Here is a 16,610-nt window from a genome sequence, read left to right on the forward strand (position 1 = left end):
ACTGAGTACCCAGGATATGCTAAGCATTGTGCTGGGCATTCCACAAAGAGTATCCCATTCACCCTGGCTGACGTGGCTCAGTGGTTTAGCGTTGACCTATGAACCAGAAGGTCATGGTTCAATTCCCTATCAGGGCACATGCCTGCATCACAGGTTCGATCCCCAGTAGGGGGCATGCAGGAGGCAGCCGATCAACGATTCTCTCTAATCATTGATGTTTCTATCTCTCCATCTCCCTTCCCCTCTGAAATCAATAAAAATATATTTTAAAAAAAGAGTATCCCATTCAATCCTTAGAACAATGTCTTGTGATAGTGCATGTTATCTTCTTTTTCATAGAATGGAAACATGAAATACAAGGCTTAAATCCCCTGAATGTGTGTAGATGGTATGTGAGAAACATGGGGACTCAACCCAGCTCTGCTTTTTTTGTGTTAATCCTCACCTGAGAAAATTTTTTCCATTGGTTTTTAGAGAAAGTGGAAGTGAGAGGGAGAGACAGAGAGAGAGAAACATTGATGTGAGAGAGACACACAGATTGGTTGCCTCCCACGTGCACCTCAACTGAATCGAACCACAGACCCTTCAGTCTGCAAGCCAAGCTCTAACAACTTAGCCAAACTGGCTGGGGCTATATCTAGTTGCTTTTAAGCCCAACAGGCATTTGTAAAAACGTGAGTGATGGACACAAAGTTTGGGCTAGACACTGGGCTTGGAGTTAGGAGACCTGTATTCTTGGTTGTGGAAATGAATTAACCTTTCTGAGTTCTATTTGTCCTTTAGAAAACTGAGCCCAGAGAATGAAAGGTCTGAACATTTATTTTCAGATAAGGCAGATCATGGTCTAAAGGTACAGTCTGAAGAATGCAAACTGTAATGAATATTGATGTTGGCATTTCTATCCTTTCAGATATAGTATTTGGTTTATTAACACTTCCTTTATGATGGCTTGGTTTAGGAACAAACTTATGTATTGCTATCAGCATGAATAGAAAATAAAACCCATGAAGATCATCTGTAGACTTACATGTGTGATTCTTCTCCCATGATACCATTAACTTTTGATGCAACAGAGATAGTTTCATCTGTCTTTACATTCCACTCAAGTGGGTGTAGAGAATTCTAGAATAGTGATACCATTGGTGACAGCATTTTCTTTTGTACCTTAAATTACATAAAGACATACTTTTAGAAATGACCAGCTTTTTTTCAAATTAAATGTAAAGAGGAAATAAGGCAGCCACAGTGTCTTCTTGCATCACTGTCATTGCAGAATTTGGGGTTGCTTTCTGCTTCCTCATTCATTTTGAGGGGGACCCCCCAAAATGGTTAAACATTAACTGGATCTACTTTTCAATTCTTAGCTCTTATTTCTGAATAACTTGGAGCCAAGTGAGATGCTGCGATATGATACACTAGAATATTTATTTGTACCCAAGTGATCATCTTTTGGAGAAGCATTCTGTTATATACCATTAATATTGGCAGCCTACACCTGTGAATACAGAAACCATGGCATGGGAAAGCCATCATCTGTAAAATGTCATTCTTTATAGTGTGCAAACAGAATTATGAATGTTTGTAGAGGCTCTGCCCTTATCGACCGACCAGCCGTATCTGAATGTGAAGTTAGTCTGCACTCAGACACTCTGAGGAAGTACATGGAGTAGCTCTTGGGTCTCAGCGATCAGGATTTTTGAGCATAAAGTGAGTCACCAAATTGAGGATGGGGTTGGGGTGGCAACCTTCAGAACCGATGACTGTCCTTGCCTGAGCTTTTATTAATTCTATGGATCTGTGGAAATAATTCTATAGGACATACTGAGAATTGTGGTAAAGTTTCTGGGTATGGGGCTGGGTGAAAAGGAGACAATGAGAAGAAAATCAGCAGCATCTACGGTAGGAAATCTGATGTGTGTGTGGATGGGGGAATATGCATGTTTGAATGGGCAAGTAGAGTTGTTAGTGGTAGGAAATCTGATGTGTGTGTGGATGGGGGAATATGTATGTTTGAATGGGCAAGTAGAGTTGTTAGTGGTAGGAAATCTGATGTGTGTGTGGATGGGGGAATATGTATGTTTGAATGGGCAAGTAGAGTTGTTAGTGGTAGGAAATCTGATGTGTGTGTGGATGGGGGAATATGTATGTTTGAATGGGCAAGTAGAGTTGTTAGTGGTAGGAAATCTGATGTGTGTGTGGATGGGGGAATATGTATGTTTGAATGGGCAAGTAGAGTTGTCAGTGGTAATGGGATAGCTGATTATTTTTCTAATTTTCAGAAGGATTTCTTGGAATTAGATTCGGGAGGGTAAAGAGAAGCCTTCCTGGGAGACAGACTACATTTTTAGACAGACTAACATTTTGAATAGTTTGAATCTATTTAGAGGATAATAAAAAATCATGAAAAGTGCTGATTGCAATGGATAAAAAATAAGCATGGTTAGGTCTTGTTGGTAAAAATAATTTTTCTTCTCTAAAGTGTACTTTTGTGTTAGTCAACATCAAAGAGCTGAATAGGTAGCATTTCTTGTTAGAATATCAAGGCAAGAACAGGTCAATGAGCCCTTTGTTGTGAATTATGGTCTCTGTGCAGTGACTGCTCAGATCTAGAACTCAGTTTCCAAGTAAGCAGTGAGAGTCCCGAAAAGTCTGATTTAATATGTGTCATGTAATAATAATAATAATAATAATAATAATAATAATAAAGCTGCAAGCCAGAAGTTACCTGCTAATTTAGCATTGTCTTTGAAGAAACTATAATGGCCTGGGAAAATGAATGGGATAAGTGATATTGCCTAGATGTCCAAGTAAAAGGTGAGAAAAGCCAAGGATCTAGCACTTGGAGACTTTGAAAAAGTAGAGCTGGGGGAGGAATTGGAACCACTTATGCTCTAAGAATTGTTATTATTCCTGTAACATTCTTCTCTCTCTCTCTCTCTCTCTCTCTCTCTCTCTCTCTCTCTCATTAATTTTTGTTCAAATGATCTGCATAGAAGACTTAATGACCATTACCTTCTTAATTATCATTCTCACTTGGAATTTTTGTCTTAAGAGTACTATATTCAGTTTAAGCTGAACTGTTAGTTATTTACTATTTTAGTAGCAACTCTTCTACTACAAGAGGTCTTTAGGGGCAGTGAACAATATCTAATCCCCTCCTCACAGAATTGTTAGGCATATAGGTGTTACATAGACGTACTTGTTGACCTGGATATTAAAGTATGGAGAAGTCTAATATTTTGTAATGTTTGTTTTTTGCAGGTGAACCAGAGTTCTTCATTATGTCTGATGGAGACTATGATTACCTCATCAAGTTTTTAGCTTTGGGAGACTCTGGAGTAGGAAAGACCAGTGTACTTTACCAGTACACAGATGGCAAATTCAACTCCAAATTTATCACAACAGTGGGCATTGATTTCAGGGAAAAGAGAGTGGTAAGTTCTATAGCCTCCTATCTAAAAATGTAATCTCTAAAAAAATAAAAGTAAAACTATAATCTCTGAGTCCACATTTGCCTGTCTGTTTAGTTTTCTTTGTAGGAATTAGGACAACAAAGGTTGGAATCTAAAATTAAAGGATACAGCCCTGGCCACAGTGGTTCAGTTGGTTGGGCACCATCCCATGCACCAAAAGGTTGGTGGTTTGATTTCCAGCCCAGGCACATGCCCTGTTGCAGGCTAAATCCCCAGTAGGGGGCATTCAGGAGGCAGCCAATTGATGTATTGCTCACATTGATATTTCTGTCTCTCCCTTTCCTTTCCTCTCTAAAAATCGATTAAAATCTTTAAAAAATTAATTAAAGCGTACATATGAAAGTGTATTATGTTTAATCCTGGCAATGCGATTTAAAAGGCTGTGCTGAGGGACAATTCATATATAACTAAGTAGACAAAGTAAAAGTGAAGCTTCTTTTTAATTTTTCCTTGATACTTTTTTGGCTTCCATCTGAAGTCCACAGTTATTGCTCTGAAGCCTACAAAACATCCTGTCCCTTATACCCCTATTTTATCTGTTATATTTTCCACCTTTGATGTCATTCTTAATGACTTTTCTCTTAATTAAGGCCTCAGCAATCCCACGTGGACACTAAGTGGCAGAACTCGCTGCTGACGGGAGGTGTGGTTGGAATAGGAATGGGGATGCTGGTAGTGTGTGTTGATCTGGGAAGTAACAAGGGAAACAGAAGTTCTGCAGAATGATGAGGGAAGGGGCTCTTTTTTAAAAAAAACACACATATTTTTATTGATTTCAGAGAGGAAGGGAGAGGGAAAGAGAGACAGAAATATCAATGATGAGAGAGTATCATCAATTGGCTGCCTCCTGCATACCCCCAACTGGGGATCAAGTCCACAACCCAGGCATGTGCCCTGAATCAAACCCAGGACCCTTCAGTCCACAGGCTGATGCTCTATCCACTGAGCCAAATCGGCTAGGGCAAGAGGCTCTTTTTTTTTTTTTTTTTTTTTTTGATTTTTAAAGGATCACACGACCAAAAAATATTCTGGTGGTGGAGGGGAAGGCAGGAGGTCGCTGTGTCAGAGTTGCAGAGGAATGAAGATGGCTTTTTCCATGAACTATATTTCTTGCTAAAAAATTGACTGTTACCATGAATCCGGTCAGGAAGTGGTCAGGAGAGCAATGACAAAGACCCTGCCATGGAACATGTTCTACCTGGGAAAGATGCAGCGCCCCTGGCTTCAGGACAGAAGCATTCATTCCCTTCTACCCGCCATAGGTGTTTTCTTCCATTACCAGGGCGTCTTCTAGAGACTCAGACTCACTGAGTAATAATAGGATCTTTACGAAAGTCTCAATATTGACATATAGTTGGTAGAATTAATATATATATGTGATTATATTTATTTATTAATTCCCATTTTATAACCTTGTTTTTAAAAAATAGCTTTCTTGTGATATAATTCACTTAACATAAGCTTCACCCATTTAAAGTGTATAATTCAGTGGTTTTTAGTATATTTACAGTTGTGCAACTATCACCACTATTTAATTTTAGAGCACTTCATCCACCCGAAAAGAAACCTCACACTCTTTTGCAGTCATTCCCCATTTCCCCTCCCCCAGCCACGAGTCTATCCTGGAAGGATTTGCCTATTCTGGACATACATAAATGGAATCATACAATATGTGGCCTTTTGTGTCTAGCCGCTCTCACTTCGCATATTTCCGAGGATCATTCAAGTTGTAGCATGTATCAGAACTTCATTCTGTTTTATGATCAAATCATATTTCATTGTACTTATATACGTACCACATTTTGTGTATCCATTCATCTGTTGGTGGACCTTTGGGTTGTTTGTTTTATGTATAATGTTTCTATTAACATTCATATATATATATATATATATATATATATATATATTGTGCATGGACTTATTATCATATCTCTTATGCGAGGACTTATGTTTTCAAATATCTTATGCATATGCCTAGGAACTTCCAAAATTTTCCAAAGATGCTGCACTATTTTACATTTCCAGAAATATGAGCGTCCCAATTTCTTCATATTTTTTTTTGTGTGTTTTCTTTTTTTTTTTTAATATTTTTTATTGATTAAGATATTACATATGTGTACCCTCTACCCCCCCCTCTCCCCGCTCACCCCCTCACCCCCCCGTTGTCCGTGTCCATTGGTTAGGCCTATATGCTTGCATATAAGTCCTTTGGTTGATCTTTCCCCCTTGCCCCCACCCTCCCCTACCTTCCCTCCAAGGCCCGACAGTCCAATCAATGCCTCTCCGTCTCTGGATCAGTCCTTGTTCATCAGTTTATGTTGTTCATTATATTCCACAAATAAGTGAGATCTTGTGGTATTTATCTGCTCTCCAGTTCCATCCATGCTGTGGCAAATGGTAAGAGTTCCTTTTTCTTCTTCCTCTTCTTAAAGAATACCTTTCAGCATTTCATATAATGCTGGTTTGGTGGTGATGAACTCCTTTAGCTTTTTCTTATCCGTGAAGCTCTTTATCTGACCTTCCATTCTGAATGATAGCTTTGCTGGATAAAGTAATCTTGGTTGCAGGTTCTTGCTATTCATCTCTTTGAATATTTCTTGCCACTCTCTTCTGGCCTGCATGGTTTCTGTTGAGAAATCAGCTGACAGTCGGATGGGTACTCCCTTGTAGGTAACTGACTGTCTTTCTCTTGCTGCTTTTAAGATTCTCTCTTTATCTTTTGCTCTTGGCATTTTAATTATGATGTGTCTTGGTGTGGTCCTCTTTGGATTCCTTTTGTTTGGGGTTCTCTGCGCTTCCTGGACTTGTAAGTCCATTTCTTTCACCAGGTGGGGGAAGTTTTCTGTCATTATTTCTTCAAAAAGGTTTTCAATATCTTGCCCTCTCTCTCCTTCTGGTACCCCTATAATTCTGATGTTGGTACGCTTGAAGTTGTCCCAGAGGTTCCTTACACTATCTTCATATTTTTTGAATCTCTTTTCTTTTTTCTTTTTCGGTTGGGTATTTTTTGTTTCTTTGCATTTCAAATCTTTGACTTGATTCTTGGGATCCTCTTGTCTGCTGTTGGAGCTCTGTATTCTTTATTTCAGTCAGTGTATGCATAATTTCTAATTGGTCCTTTTTCATGACCTCCATGGTCTCACCATACTCCTTGAGGGATTCATTAAATTTATCGGCGGTTTCCATAAAATTCTTGACAAACCTTATAAACGTGGCCTTGAACTCTATATCCAGTCGTCTGGCCTCCTCCGTTTCTGCCAATTGCGACCTGTTTCTTTGTCTCCGCATTTTGGCTGCTTCCCTGTGTTGATAGAGTGGCCTGCGCGCCAGGTGTCCTGTAGGGCCCAGTGGCTCAGCCTCCCCAGTTACCTGGGGTGGACACTCTTGGTGCACTCTTGGTGCCTCGCTTGTTGTAGGATCACTGGGAGGAATTGACCTCCAGGCCAATTGGCTGTGGGAAGCAGCTGTGTCTGAAGTGGGAGAATGGACCCCCTCTGACCACTGGGTACAGTGGCTCCTGGATCTAAGGAGGTGCTAATTCAGCCCCTGCCTGAGGCCACACAGCAGGAACTACGAAGAGGCTCAGCTGTGAAGCAATGCAAGCCGCTGCGGGGCCTTGGGCCTTCTCTTGGAAGTTCCGGGTCTGGCTGGCCCGGCTGCAGTTAGGTAATTATCAGGTTGCAAAGTTCTGGGGCATTCACATGCAAAAGCCTCTGCCGCAGCCCGGGTGGGGCGGGGTCTCAGGGAGTCAAAAGGGCGGGGGAAGAAGCTATGGCTGATTCTCCGCGCCCGGAGTCGCGCGTCTCAGTGTCCCGGCAATGGCTGCAAGCACCTCCGAGGGAAATCTGCCCCCAAGTTCGCCCGTTGCCGCCTGAGAGAGCAGCCTCTGCCCGTATGAGTCCTGGGTCCCCAGAGACTTCCCAGAATCGGAGATCAGAGCAGTCGGGAGCTTGTGATTCAAAAAGACAGCCGCGTCCTCAGGTGCCACCCCCTTTCCGCGCGCGCGAGCCGCCGCAGTACCTCTGCACTCAGCCTCCGCAGCTCCTCTGGCTCTCAGCGTGCTTTTCTTTTCTTCTAGTTGTAGAAATTACACTCAGCCAGCCTTCCTGTTATTTTGGACGATGTTTGCTCTGTCCTTTGGGCTAATTTTCAATTGTTGTGTGGGGGCGACTATTTCCCGGTGTTTATCTATGCCGCCATCTTAGTTTCTCCCCAATTTCTTCATATTCTCACCACTTTTGTTATTATCGATTTGATGAAAGCCATTCTAGTGGATGTGAAATGGTATCTCATTGTAGGTTTGACTTAAATTTCCCTCATGAATGTTGTTGAGCAATCATCTTTTCATGTGCTTTATTGTCCATTTGTATATTGTCTTTGGAGAAATGTCTAATCAGGTTCCTTGTCTATTTATTTAAATATACTCTTTATTGCCTTTATCTATTTTGAAGTTGGTTATCTTTTTGTTAAATTTTAAGAGTTTTAAATATATTCTAGATAAGTGTTCTCATTAGATATATGATATGCAAATAGTTTTAGCTCTTACATTTAGGACTATGATCCATTTTGAGCTATTTTTTTGTGTGTGCATAGTATGAATAGGGATCCAATTTCATTCTTTTGCATGTGGATACCCTATTGCCCTAGCACAATTTGTTGAAAAGACTATTTTATCTCCCATTGAGTGGTCTTGGCACTCTTATTGAAAATCAGTTGACAATAAATGTAAGGTTTATTTTTGAACTCACAATTCGATTCTATTTAACTATATGCCTATCCTTATGCCAGTACTTTTCTATCTTGATTACTGTAACTTTGTAGTAACTTTTGAAATTGGAAAGTATGAGTCCTCATTTTTTCAAGATTGTTTTGAATTCCTTGCAATTCCATATGAATTTTAAGGTCAGTTTGTCACTTTCTACAAAGAATCTAGTTGAGATTTTGATAGGGCTTGCATTGTGTATATGTGTGTGTGCTGTGACATGTGCTTAATACTCTAGTAGATGGTTTATAAATCTGTCTTAGCCTTCACTTCATGCTTGAGAAGAGCCTCAAGGTCAGCCAGAGGAGTGAGCTTAGGGATTTTTCAGATGTTTCCTGGGCATATGTACAGCCCTAAACATGAGCATGGCCTAATAGATGACAAGGAATATTTTGGAGCTTTTCAAATCTCTGTATAGACATCTCATTTCCTGTTTTTTTTTTTTTTTAAGTCTTTTTGGTTAGATTTTTTGTTAGCCCCAACTGGCCTTTTTTGCCTTTGGTAACTGTAATGTTAAATACTTGATGCTGATTATTTTCAACAATGCCCAAGGGATAGGGTTATTCTCATAGAGAAAGCTCTGAGGCAGGTAAAATAAAGACCAGGCCTTGGAATGGGGCTTTACACGCAGCTTTCAGTTCTCTGGGGATGAGATTTTAGGGGCAGCTCCAAACCTGTTTTGCCTCCGCTGCTGTTATACTGATGGTTTTCACAGTTATCATAGTTATGTATATGTTGGTTTTCAGGACTACTGGGAGCCAGGAAAGGGGAGATGAGTATAGGATAAGTGAAAATAGCACAAAGCTTATTATTTTTACTGATATTCAGAGTTCTGAAAAAGTTGATTTTGACAGTTTGTACTGATGTTTTCATTGCTTGTATGGAGAAAGAGAGTTTCAGAGGTACTTCCTATAAAATTGTTTTAAGAGTATTTTTAAGATAGGATGGGAAAAGTCATAGAAAGGTAATATTTTTTGAAATGCATGACCTGAGGGTTCTTTGAGGAAAGGTGAGCTAATTATTATGTTACAGAAATTATGTGTTATTTATATTTTCATAATATTTTTATAAAGATATATGATGCATATATACATGTTCATGCAAATTATTGTGTTACCTAAAGATAATTATTTGGGATAAAATACAAACAAGGTTATATTCCACATGGGATTTTCTTTAGAGGTTTACGCTATAGTTGTACTGAATAGGGAAGTAAGAAGAGTTCACTGGTCTCAGAAAGTTCTCTCTCTCTCTTTTACTTTGCTGTTGTAGGTGTACAGAGCCAATGGGCCAGATGGAGCCGTTGGCAGAGGCCAGAGAATCCACCTGCAGTTATGGGACACAGCAGGGCAGGAGAGGTAGGAGGTCCTCTTTTATGCATGTGCTTCTTCCTGGAGGAAAGGGAAAAGCAGCTACACTTTTCATACAGGGACCCAAGCTGGAAGAAGCCAGCTGATCAGGTCATTTGCACCTGGATAAGCCATGCTGCCAAATTAGCAGGAAATTTGTCAGTCTGAGTTGATAATGGTGGCTTTATTTCATACAAAGTCACAGGAAAAAATGAATCTTTTTCAAAATGGATCAACCTTACTTATGGTCTCTTTTTTGTTTTCTTCATTTTTAAAAGGCTTATACACTTTTCTCCATTGACCTTGGCTATTTACGCAGCCACACAAAAGCCACAGAGGTATAAAGGGGAGAAGAAAAGTAGGCTTACAGTTATTCGTATGGGAAAATATACAATAATTAATAAATAATAATACAAGAATACACTTTCGTGGACTCGCGATTGCAAACCTACTTTTGCCCACCCTTGTCTGTATTATTCTTGAAAACCGAGTGGAAAATCTGGTTGGAATTAATCCACTTGGTCAGAGTTGCTTAACCAAAATTAGCCACATGGAATCTTGATGTAAAATTGCTTTTCGTTAGCTAAGGTTTCAGATTTTTCTCTCAGATTCTTTGAAGACTTTTTAAAAACTTTTCATTATGGAAAACTTCAAGTATATAATGAACTCATGTCTTCGTTTCCCAGTTTCAACAGTCATCAAGCTGTGGCCAATCTTATTTTATGTATGCCCCTCATTTCTAGTCACTCCCTCTCCCAAATTATTTTTAAGCAAATTCCAAATATCAGATTATTCATTCCTAACTATTTTGGTATGTATCTCTAAAGATAAGGACTATTCTTGTAAAAATATTGATTAAAAATATTTGAGAAAGCTTAGAAGATTAGATGACAAATTCCTACCAGTATTTTCTTCCTTGGAGCCTGTGTCTGTCCATTGTAGGCTTTGTATAAAGGCAAAATAAGAGGTGTGAATAGGACTGGTGGAGGGAGAGAGGGGAGACGGCAGGAAAAAGCCTTGGAAGAGAGAGTAGCAAAAAGGAACGGGGACTGAGTCATTATTACTACCACCTTAACGCCTGAGCTTGAAATCAAAAGGTCATGAAACACATTGTAATGTCAAGTCAAGCCAACCTTCACCGGACAAGGGAAACATACATAGCAAGCTCCATTGTTTGGGTCTAATTAACTCTCAGTTGGACAATAAATTCTTGGGTGATACTAAAGGATCATGAACTAGTTCTGTCATCCCTGTCCAGCGGGCTGGGTTTTTGAATCACATGGTCTGTTAATACATAAACTTACAGAAGTGACAAATAACTGTCTTATGTACTTTTGGAATATCAGCACCTAATTTGTTTAAAAAAATTCTTTTCATTGATATAGGTTATTTTTATTTTAGAAGAATGTTCCAAGTATAACTTTTGATAATTGTTGGCTTTTTTAAAAGTCTTAATATTTTTCAATTATTCTTGCTCTAGATAGCTATTTATTATATTTTGTAAGATACCTAATATTGATTATACTCATAGCTTTATACTATTAAATTGTCATTTATAATCACATTTTTCACTAAATCTAGTATAACTAAGAGCTATAACATTCATGTATAATGTGAAGTTATTATAAACAATGGCACGTTATTAAACATCTAATTTGTTATTGATGAACTATGGTGAGAGGCTGAGGGCACTGGTGGTAGCTTTATGTTTCAGGAACAGGGCCATGGTTTAGGTGATCAGTCTGCTTTTATGTCCCTAGGTTTCGGAGCTTGACAACAGCATTCTTCAGAGATGCTATGGGATTTCTTCTGCTTTTTGATCTGACAAATGAACAAAGTTTCCTCAATGTCAGGAACTGGATAAGTAAGTGTTATTGTCTCCCTGCCTCCCACTCCCTACAATAAAATGCCCTCTTATATTCTACTTTTGTTGTAAATTGACTTGGGAGAAATCCTAGTGCTGTTTAAAATGCTATATAAAGGAGCATGGCTATTAGTTTAGGGGAAAAGATAACTAAAGTATTCTGCTTTTTCTAATAATACCAACTTTGATGTGTTGAATACTTCCCATGCTCCAGGTATAAGGCCCTGCTTTCCATGCAAATCTCTTAATCAGTCTTTCCCACAGAGGAGACTCATCCCTCTTTTATAGATGAGGATATACAGGCCTAGAGGGGTTAAATCACTAAGTATCTGCTTGCCTATTGTGTGCTATCAAGTCTTGTATCATCCCAGGGTTTAAAACATATATTACACAGACTACATACAAGGCTTAATGGGTTAGACCCCTGGCTGCATGTCTCTTCTATGCTTAGAGGCCCCTTCTCTGTTTTGAGGGCCAGGCATTTGCCTGGAGGACTCTAGAACTCCATTGGCAAAAGTGGTCCCAGCACTGTGTGTGTGTGTGTGTGTGTGTGTGTGTGTGTGTTTGTGTATGTGTCTGTGTGTCTATATATATCTTCATTTTGGCTTTTTGGAGAGATACTAATCTAAAATCCTGCTACTGGACCAAATAACAGCTTGCGAATATACATTTACCTTTATAAGTTGCATTAGTATAAACCTAGAAAATCTATTGGGAAAGGCTCTGATGTTAAATTTTTAACATCGAAATCTTTATAATGAAAACACTTAAAAATTACCTCCTACTTCAAAATTACTTGGTGATTTGTTAGTATTGGCTATGGTTTTTTTTGTTTTATTTTGTTTTGTTTTCAAATCCTCACTCGAGGATATTTTTCCATTGATTTTTAGAGAGAGGAAGAGAGAGGGAAAGACAGAGAGAAACATCAATGTGAGAGAAACTCACTGATTGGTTGCCTCCTGCACATGCCCTAACCAGGGCCTGGGCAGGGGAGGAGTCTGCAACCGAGGTACATGCCCGTGACCAGAATCGAGCTCAGGACCCTTCAGTCTGCAGGTCGACACTCTATCCACTGAGCCAAACTGGCTAGGGCATTGGCTGTGGTTTTGATAATAGAAAACCATAGTTCTGTTTTTTAATTTTATTGTACTAGAGGCCCGATGCACAAAATTCATGCAGGAGTAGGCCTTCCCTTCCCGCTGCTGGCACCGGCTTCCCTTTGGCACCCAGGACCCACACTTCCCTTGCAGCCCTGCCTTCGTCCGGAAGGTCGTCCAGAAGGACATCTGGTCTAATTAGCATATTATGCTTTTAATATTATAGATTAGAGTTTACATTTAATATTATTTTGTATTAGTTTCAGGTATACAGCATAGTGGTTAGACAGTCGTATACTTTACAAAGTGTTCCTCCTGGTATTTCCAGTACTGAATTGGCACTGTACATAGTTATTACAATACTAGAGGCCCTCTGCACGAATTTCATACATTCGAGGGGGTCCCTCAGCCTTGCCTTCTCCCTCTCGCAGTCTGGGAGCCTTCAGGGGATGTCTGACTGATGGCTTAGGCTCGCTTCCCCCCGGCCACCTGCTGCTTGGTGCACTGCTACATCTCCCGAAGGGTCCCAGACTGCTAGAGGGATGGCCGATTGCCATGGGATCAGGCCTAGGCCAGCAGTCGGACATCCCCTGAGGGATCCCAGACTGCAAGAGGGTGCAGGCCAGGCTGAGGGACTGCCCCCCCCCCCATGCAAGAATTTTGTGCACCGGGCCTCTAGTTATAAATAATGCTGCAATGAACATAGGGGTGCATATATTCCTTTGAATTAGTGTTTTGGGTGTCTTTAGATATATACCCAGAAGTGGAATCACTAGGTTATAAGGCAGTTTCCTTTTTAATTTTTTAAGGAACTTCCATACTGCTTGCCAAAGTGGCTGTGCCAATCTGCATTCTCACCAACAGTGCATCTGGGTTCCCTTTTCTCCATATCCCTGCCAACACTTGTTTGTTGATTTATAGATGATAGCCTTTCTGGCAGGTGTGCAGTGATATTTCATTGTAGTTCTACTTTGTATCTCTCTGATGATTAGTGATGTTGAGCATCTTTACATATGTCATATGGCCCTCTGTATCTTCTCTTTGGAGAAGTGTCTATTCAGGTCCTTTACCCATTTTCTAACCAGATTGTTTTGGTTTTTTTTGGTGTTAAGTTGTTTATAAAATTTGGATATTAACCCTTACTGGATGCATCATTGGTGAATATCTATCTTTTTTCATTTAGTAGGTTGTGTTTTCATTTTGTTGATGGTTTCCTTTGTTATGCAAAACCTTTTAAATTTGATGTAGCCCCATTTGTTTATTTTTTCTTTTGTTTCTCTTGCCAGAGGAAATTATCAGAAAAACTATTGCTAAGAGAAGTGTCTGAGATTTTACCCCTTATGTTTCCTTCTAGTTTTAAGGGTTTTGAGTCTTACATTTACATCTTCAGTCCATTTTGAGTTTTTTCTTATATATGGTGTAAGAAGGTGGTCTAGTTTATATTTTTCATGTGCCTGTCCAATTTTTCAACACCATTTACTGAATAGATCTCCTTTATCTCATTGTATATTTTTGGCCTCAGTCAAATATTACTTGATCATATTGGCGTGGGTTTATTTTGGGACTTTCTATTTTGCTCCATTGATCTTTTAAAAAAATATATTTTTATTGATTTCAGAGAGGAAGGGAGAGGGAGAGAGAGAGATAGGAACATTAATGATGAGAGAGAATCATTGATTGGCTTCCTCCTACTGGGGATTGAGCCCATGAGCATGTGCCCTGACCTGGAATCGAACTATGATCTCCTGGTTCATAGGTTCATGCTCAACCATTGATCCACACCAGCTGGGCAGTTTTCATAGTTTTTTGATGGAAGCTTCACCTTATTTGGGTGACCCAGAGTGTACATTCTGTAGGTTAGGTGAGCCCTCCTGCTGTAGTTTAGTCTTGATTGCTCTTGGCCCATTAATGGGTGGGGTTGGCTCCCAGGCTCACTGACTGTGAGGATTGACCTTGTCACAGTGTATGAGCTGCTATGTGAGGGTTGACCCCACAAAGCAGAACTTGCCCCCGCAGGGTCCGGTGCCTGATGAGCCCTCCCCTTTTTAAAATATATTTTTATTGATTTCCAAGAAGAAGGGAAAGAGAGAGAGAGAGAGAAACATCAATGAGGAGAGAGAATCATTGATTGCTGCCTCTTGCATGTCCCCCACTGGGGACCGAGCCCACAACCCAGGCATGTGCCCTTGACCGGAATGGAACCCAGAACCTTTCAGTCCTCAGGCTGACACTCTATCTACTGAGCCAAACCAGATAGGACGGAGCCCTCCCTTTGAGGTGCTGCTTGTGGAGCTACTCAGTTCGTGTTCTTTTTGAAAAATGTTTTTATTGATTTCAGAGAGGAATGGAGAAGGAGAGAGATATAGAAACATCAATGATAAGAGAGAATCATTGATTGGCTGCCTCTTGCCCACCCCCACACTGGAGATTGAGTTCACAACCTGAGTGTTTTCCCTGACCAGGAATCAAACCGCGACCTCCTGGCTCAACCGCTGAGCCACACCTGCCAGGCTCGAGCACTTTATAAGGACTCTTGTTAGATATGTGCTCATAGAATTTTGACACCGAAAAAGAATAAACCCACTTCTTTTTCCATCGGTAGAAAGGGAAACTGAGACGTTAGATAAATCTTGCCCTTCTGGGCTTTATATATTTTAGATAATAGACAAAATTATGTGAAATTATGGGTATGTATGTATTTTTCCCCTTAAAGGATAAAAGAGTCCTTACTGCCCAGTTAGGTAAATAAAATATACATATTGAAGATTTCATATCTTCAATGGAAAGTATTCTCCTCTTTTCTAGTCCTTTTTTTTTAAAGATATAATGTTCAGTGTTAGAGTTGGTAATATCAAATCTTAATTAGAAGTAAACATTTGTTGACTTATACATTTTATTTTTCTTCTCACTTCTAGCATTTCTTCATTTTTATTTAACTTATATAAACTTATTTTACTGATATAACTTCTATAAAAATATTATTTTACTAAATAATAGTTTAAAATATATACATATATACATGTATGTGTTTATATGTATGTGTGTGTGTCTGTGTGTACTAGAGGCCCAGTGCATGAAATTTGTGCAGGAGGGGGGGATCCCCTCAGCCCAGCCTGCACCCTCTCCAATCCAGGACCCCTTGGGGGATGTCCAACTGCCGGTTTAGGCCTGATCCAGAGGACATCCCTCTCACAATTCGGGACCGCTGGCTCCTAACTGCTCACCTGCCTGCCTGCATGATCGCCCCTAACTGCCCCCACCCCCGCCAGCCTGATCTCCCCTAGCTGCCCCCCTGCCGGCCTGGTCACCCCAACTTCCCTCCCCTGCTGGCTTGGTTGCCCCTTACTCCCCGCCCCCCCCCCCGCCCCCCCGCCGTCCTGGTCGCCCCTCGCAGTCTGCTGTTCAGTCGTTTGGTCGTCCCTCACTAACCCCCCTGCTGGCCTGGTCACCCCATGCAGCCTGCTGGTTGTTACTGTTACCGTGATGGCGTCCTGGACAATTTGCATATTCCTCTATTATTAGTATAGATATGTCTGTCTATCTGTCTGTCTATCACAACAAACACAGATTCTGGAGTCTCTACTGAGTGTTCCTGATTCAGCAGATCTGGGTTGAGACCTTAGAATTATATTTCTAACTAGAGGCCCGATGCACAAAATTCGTGCAAGGGGCTTGGCCCTCGCAGCCCAGGCTTCATCCAGGAGGTCATCCAGATGGTCATTCTGCTGCTTGGTCTAATTAGCATATTAGCTCTTTATGATATAGGACAAGTTCTTAGGCTGCTAGTCCATGGACCTAACCTGAGTAATCACTGAATTAACTCATTCAATCCCCACTTTAACCCTATGAAGTAAGTGTTAAGTCTGATCAAATAATTGAATTGATATCCCCTCCCCTGGGAAACTGACCTGTAGATCAGTTCACAACTGACATTCCCTTTTGTTTAGACCACATTCCATTTGCTATGGACTTACCTAGGATCCCGATCCACCCAGTAAATTCCCCACCGGAAAAAACCCTCCTAGAGTACTTTAAAATCTCTGACTCTCTGTCCCTGGGTGCTAG

The 16,610-nt window shown here is 40.4% G+C and overlaps 1 protein-coding gene across 3 annotated transcripts in view; it reads left to right on the plus strand.

The window, feature by feature from the left end:
• RAB27A (RAB27A, member RAS oncogene family) overlaps positions 1 to 16,610 on the plus strand; it is a 70,175-nt gene that overhangs the window by 38,597 nt on the left and 14,968 nt on the right. For all 3 annotated transcript variants that reach the window (XM_081086569.1, XM_081086568.1, XM_081086567.1), the window contains 3 exons: positions 3,262 to 3,434; positions 9,508 to 9,593; positions 11,345 to 11,448. In XM_081086569.1, the coding sequence (XP_080942695.1) occupies positions 3,282 to 3,434; positions 9,508 to 9,593; positions 11,345 to 11,448 (343 nt within the window). In that variant the 5' untranslated portion in view covers positions 3,262 to 3,281. The remainder of the gene's footprint in view (positions 1 to 3,261; positions 3,435 to 9,507; positions 9,594 to 11,344; positions 11,449 to 16,610) is intronic.

This window comes from Myotis nattereri, assembly GCF_964212035.1.
Source record: "Myotis nattereri genome assembly, chromosome: 1".
In the NCBI taxonomy this organism is placed as follows: Eukaryota; Metazoa; Chordata; class Mammalia; order Chiroptera; family Vespertilionidae; genus Myotis; species Myotis nattereri.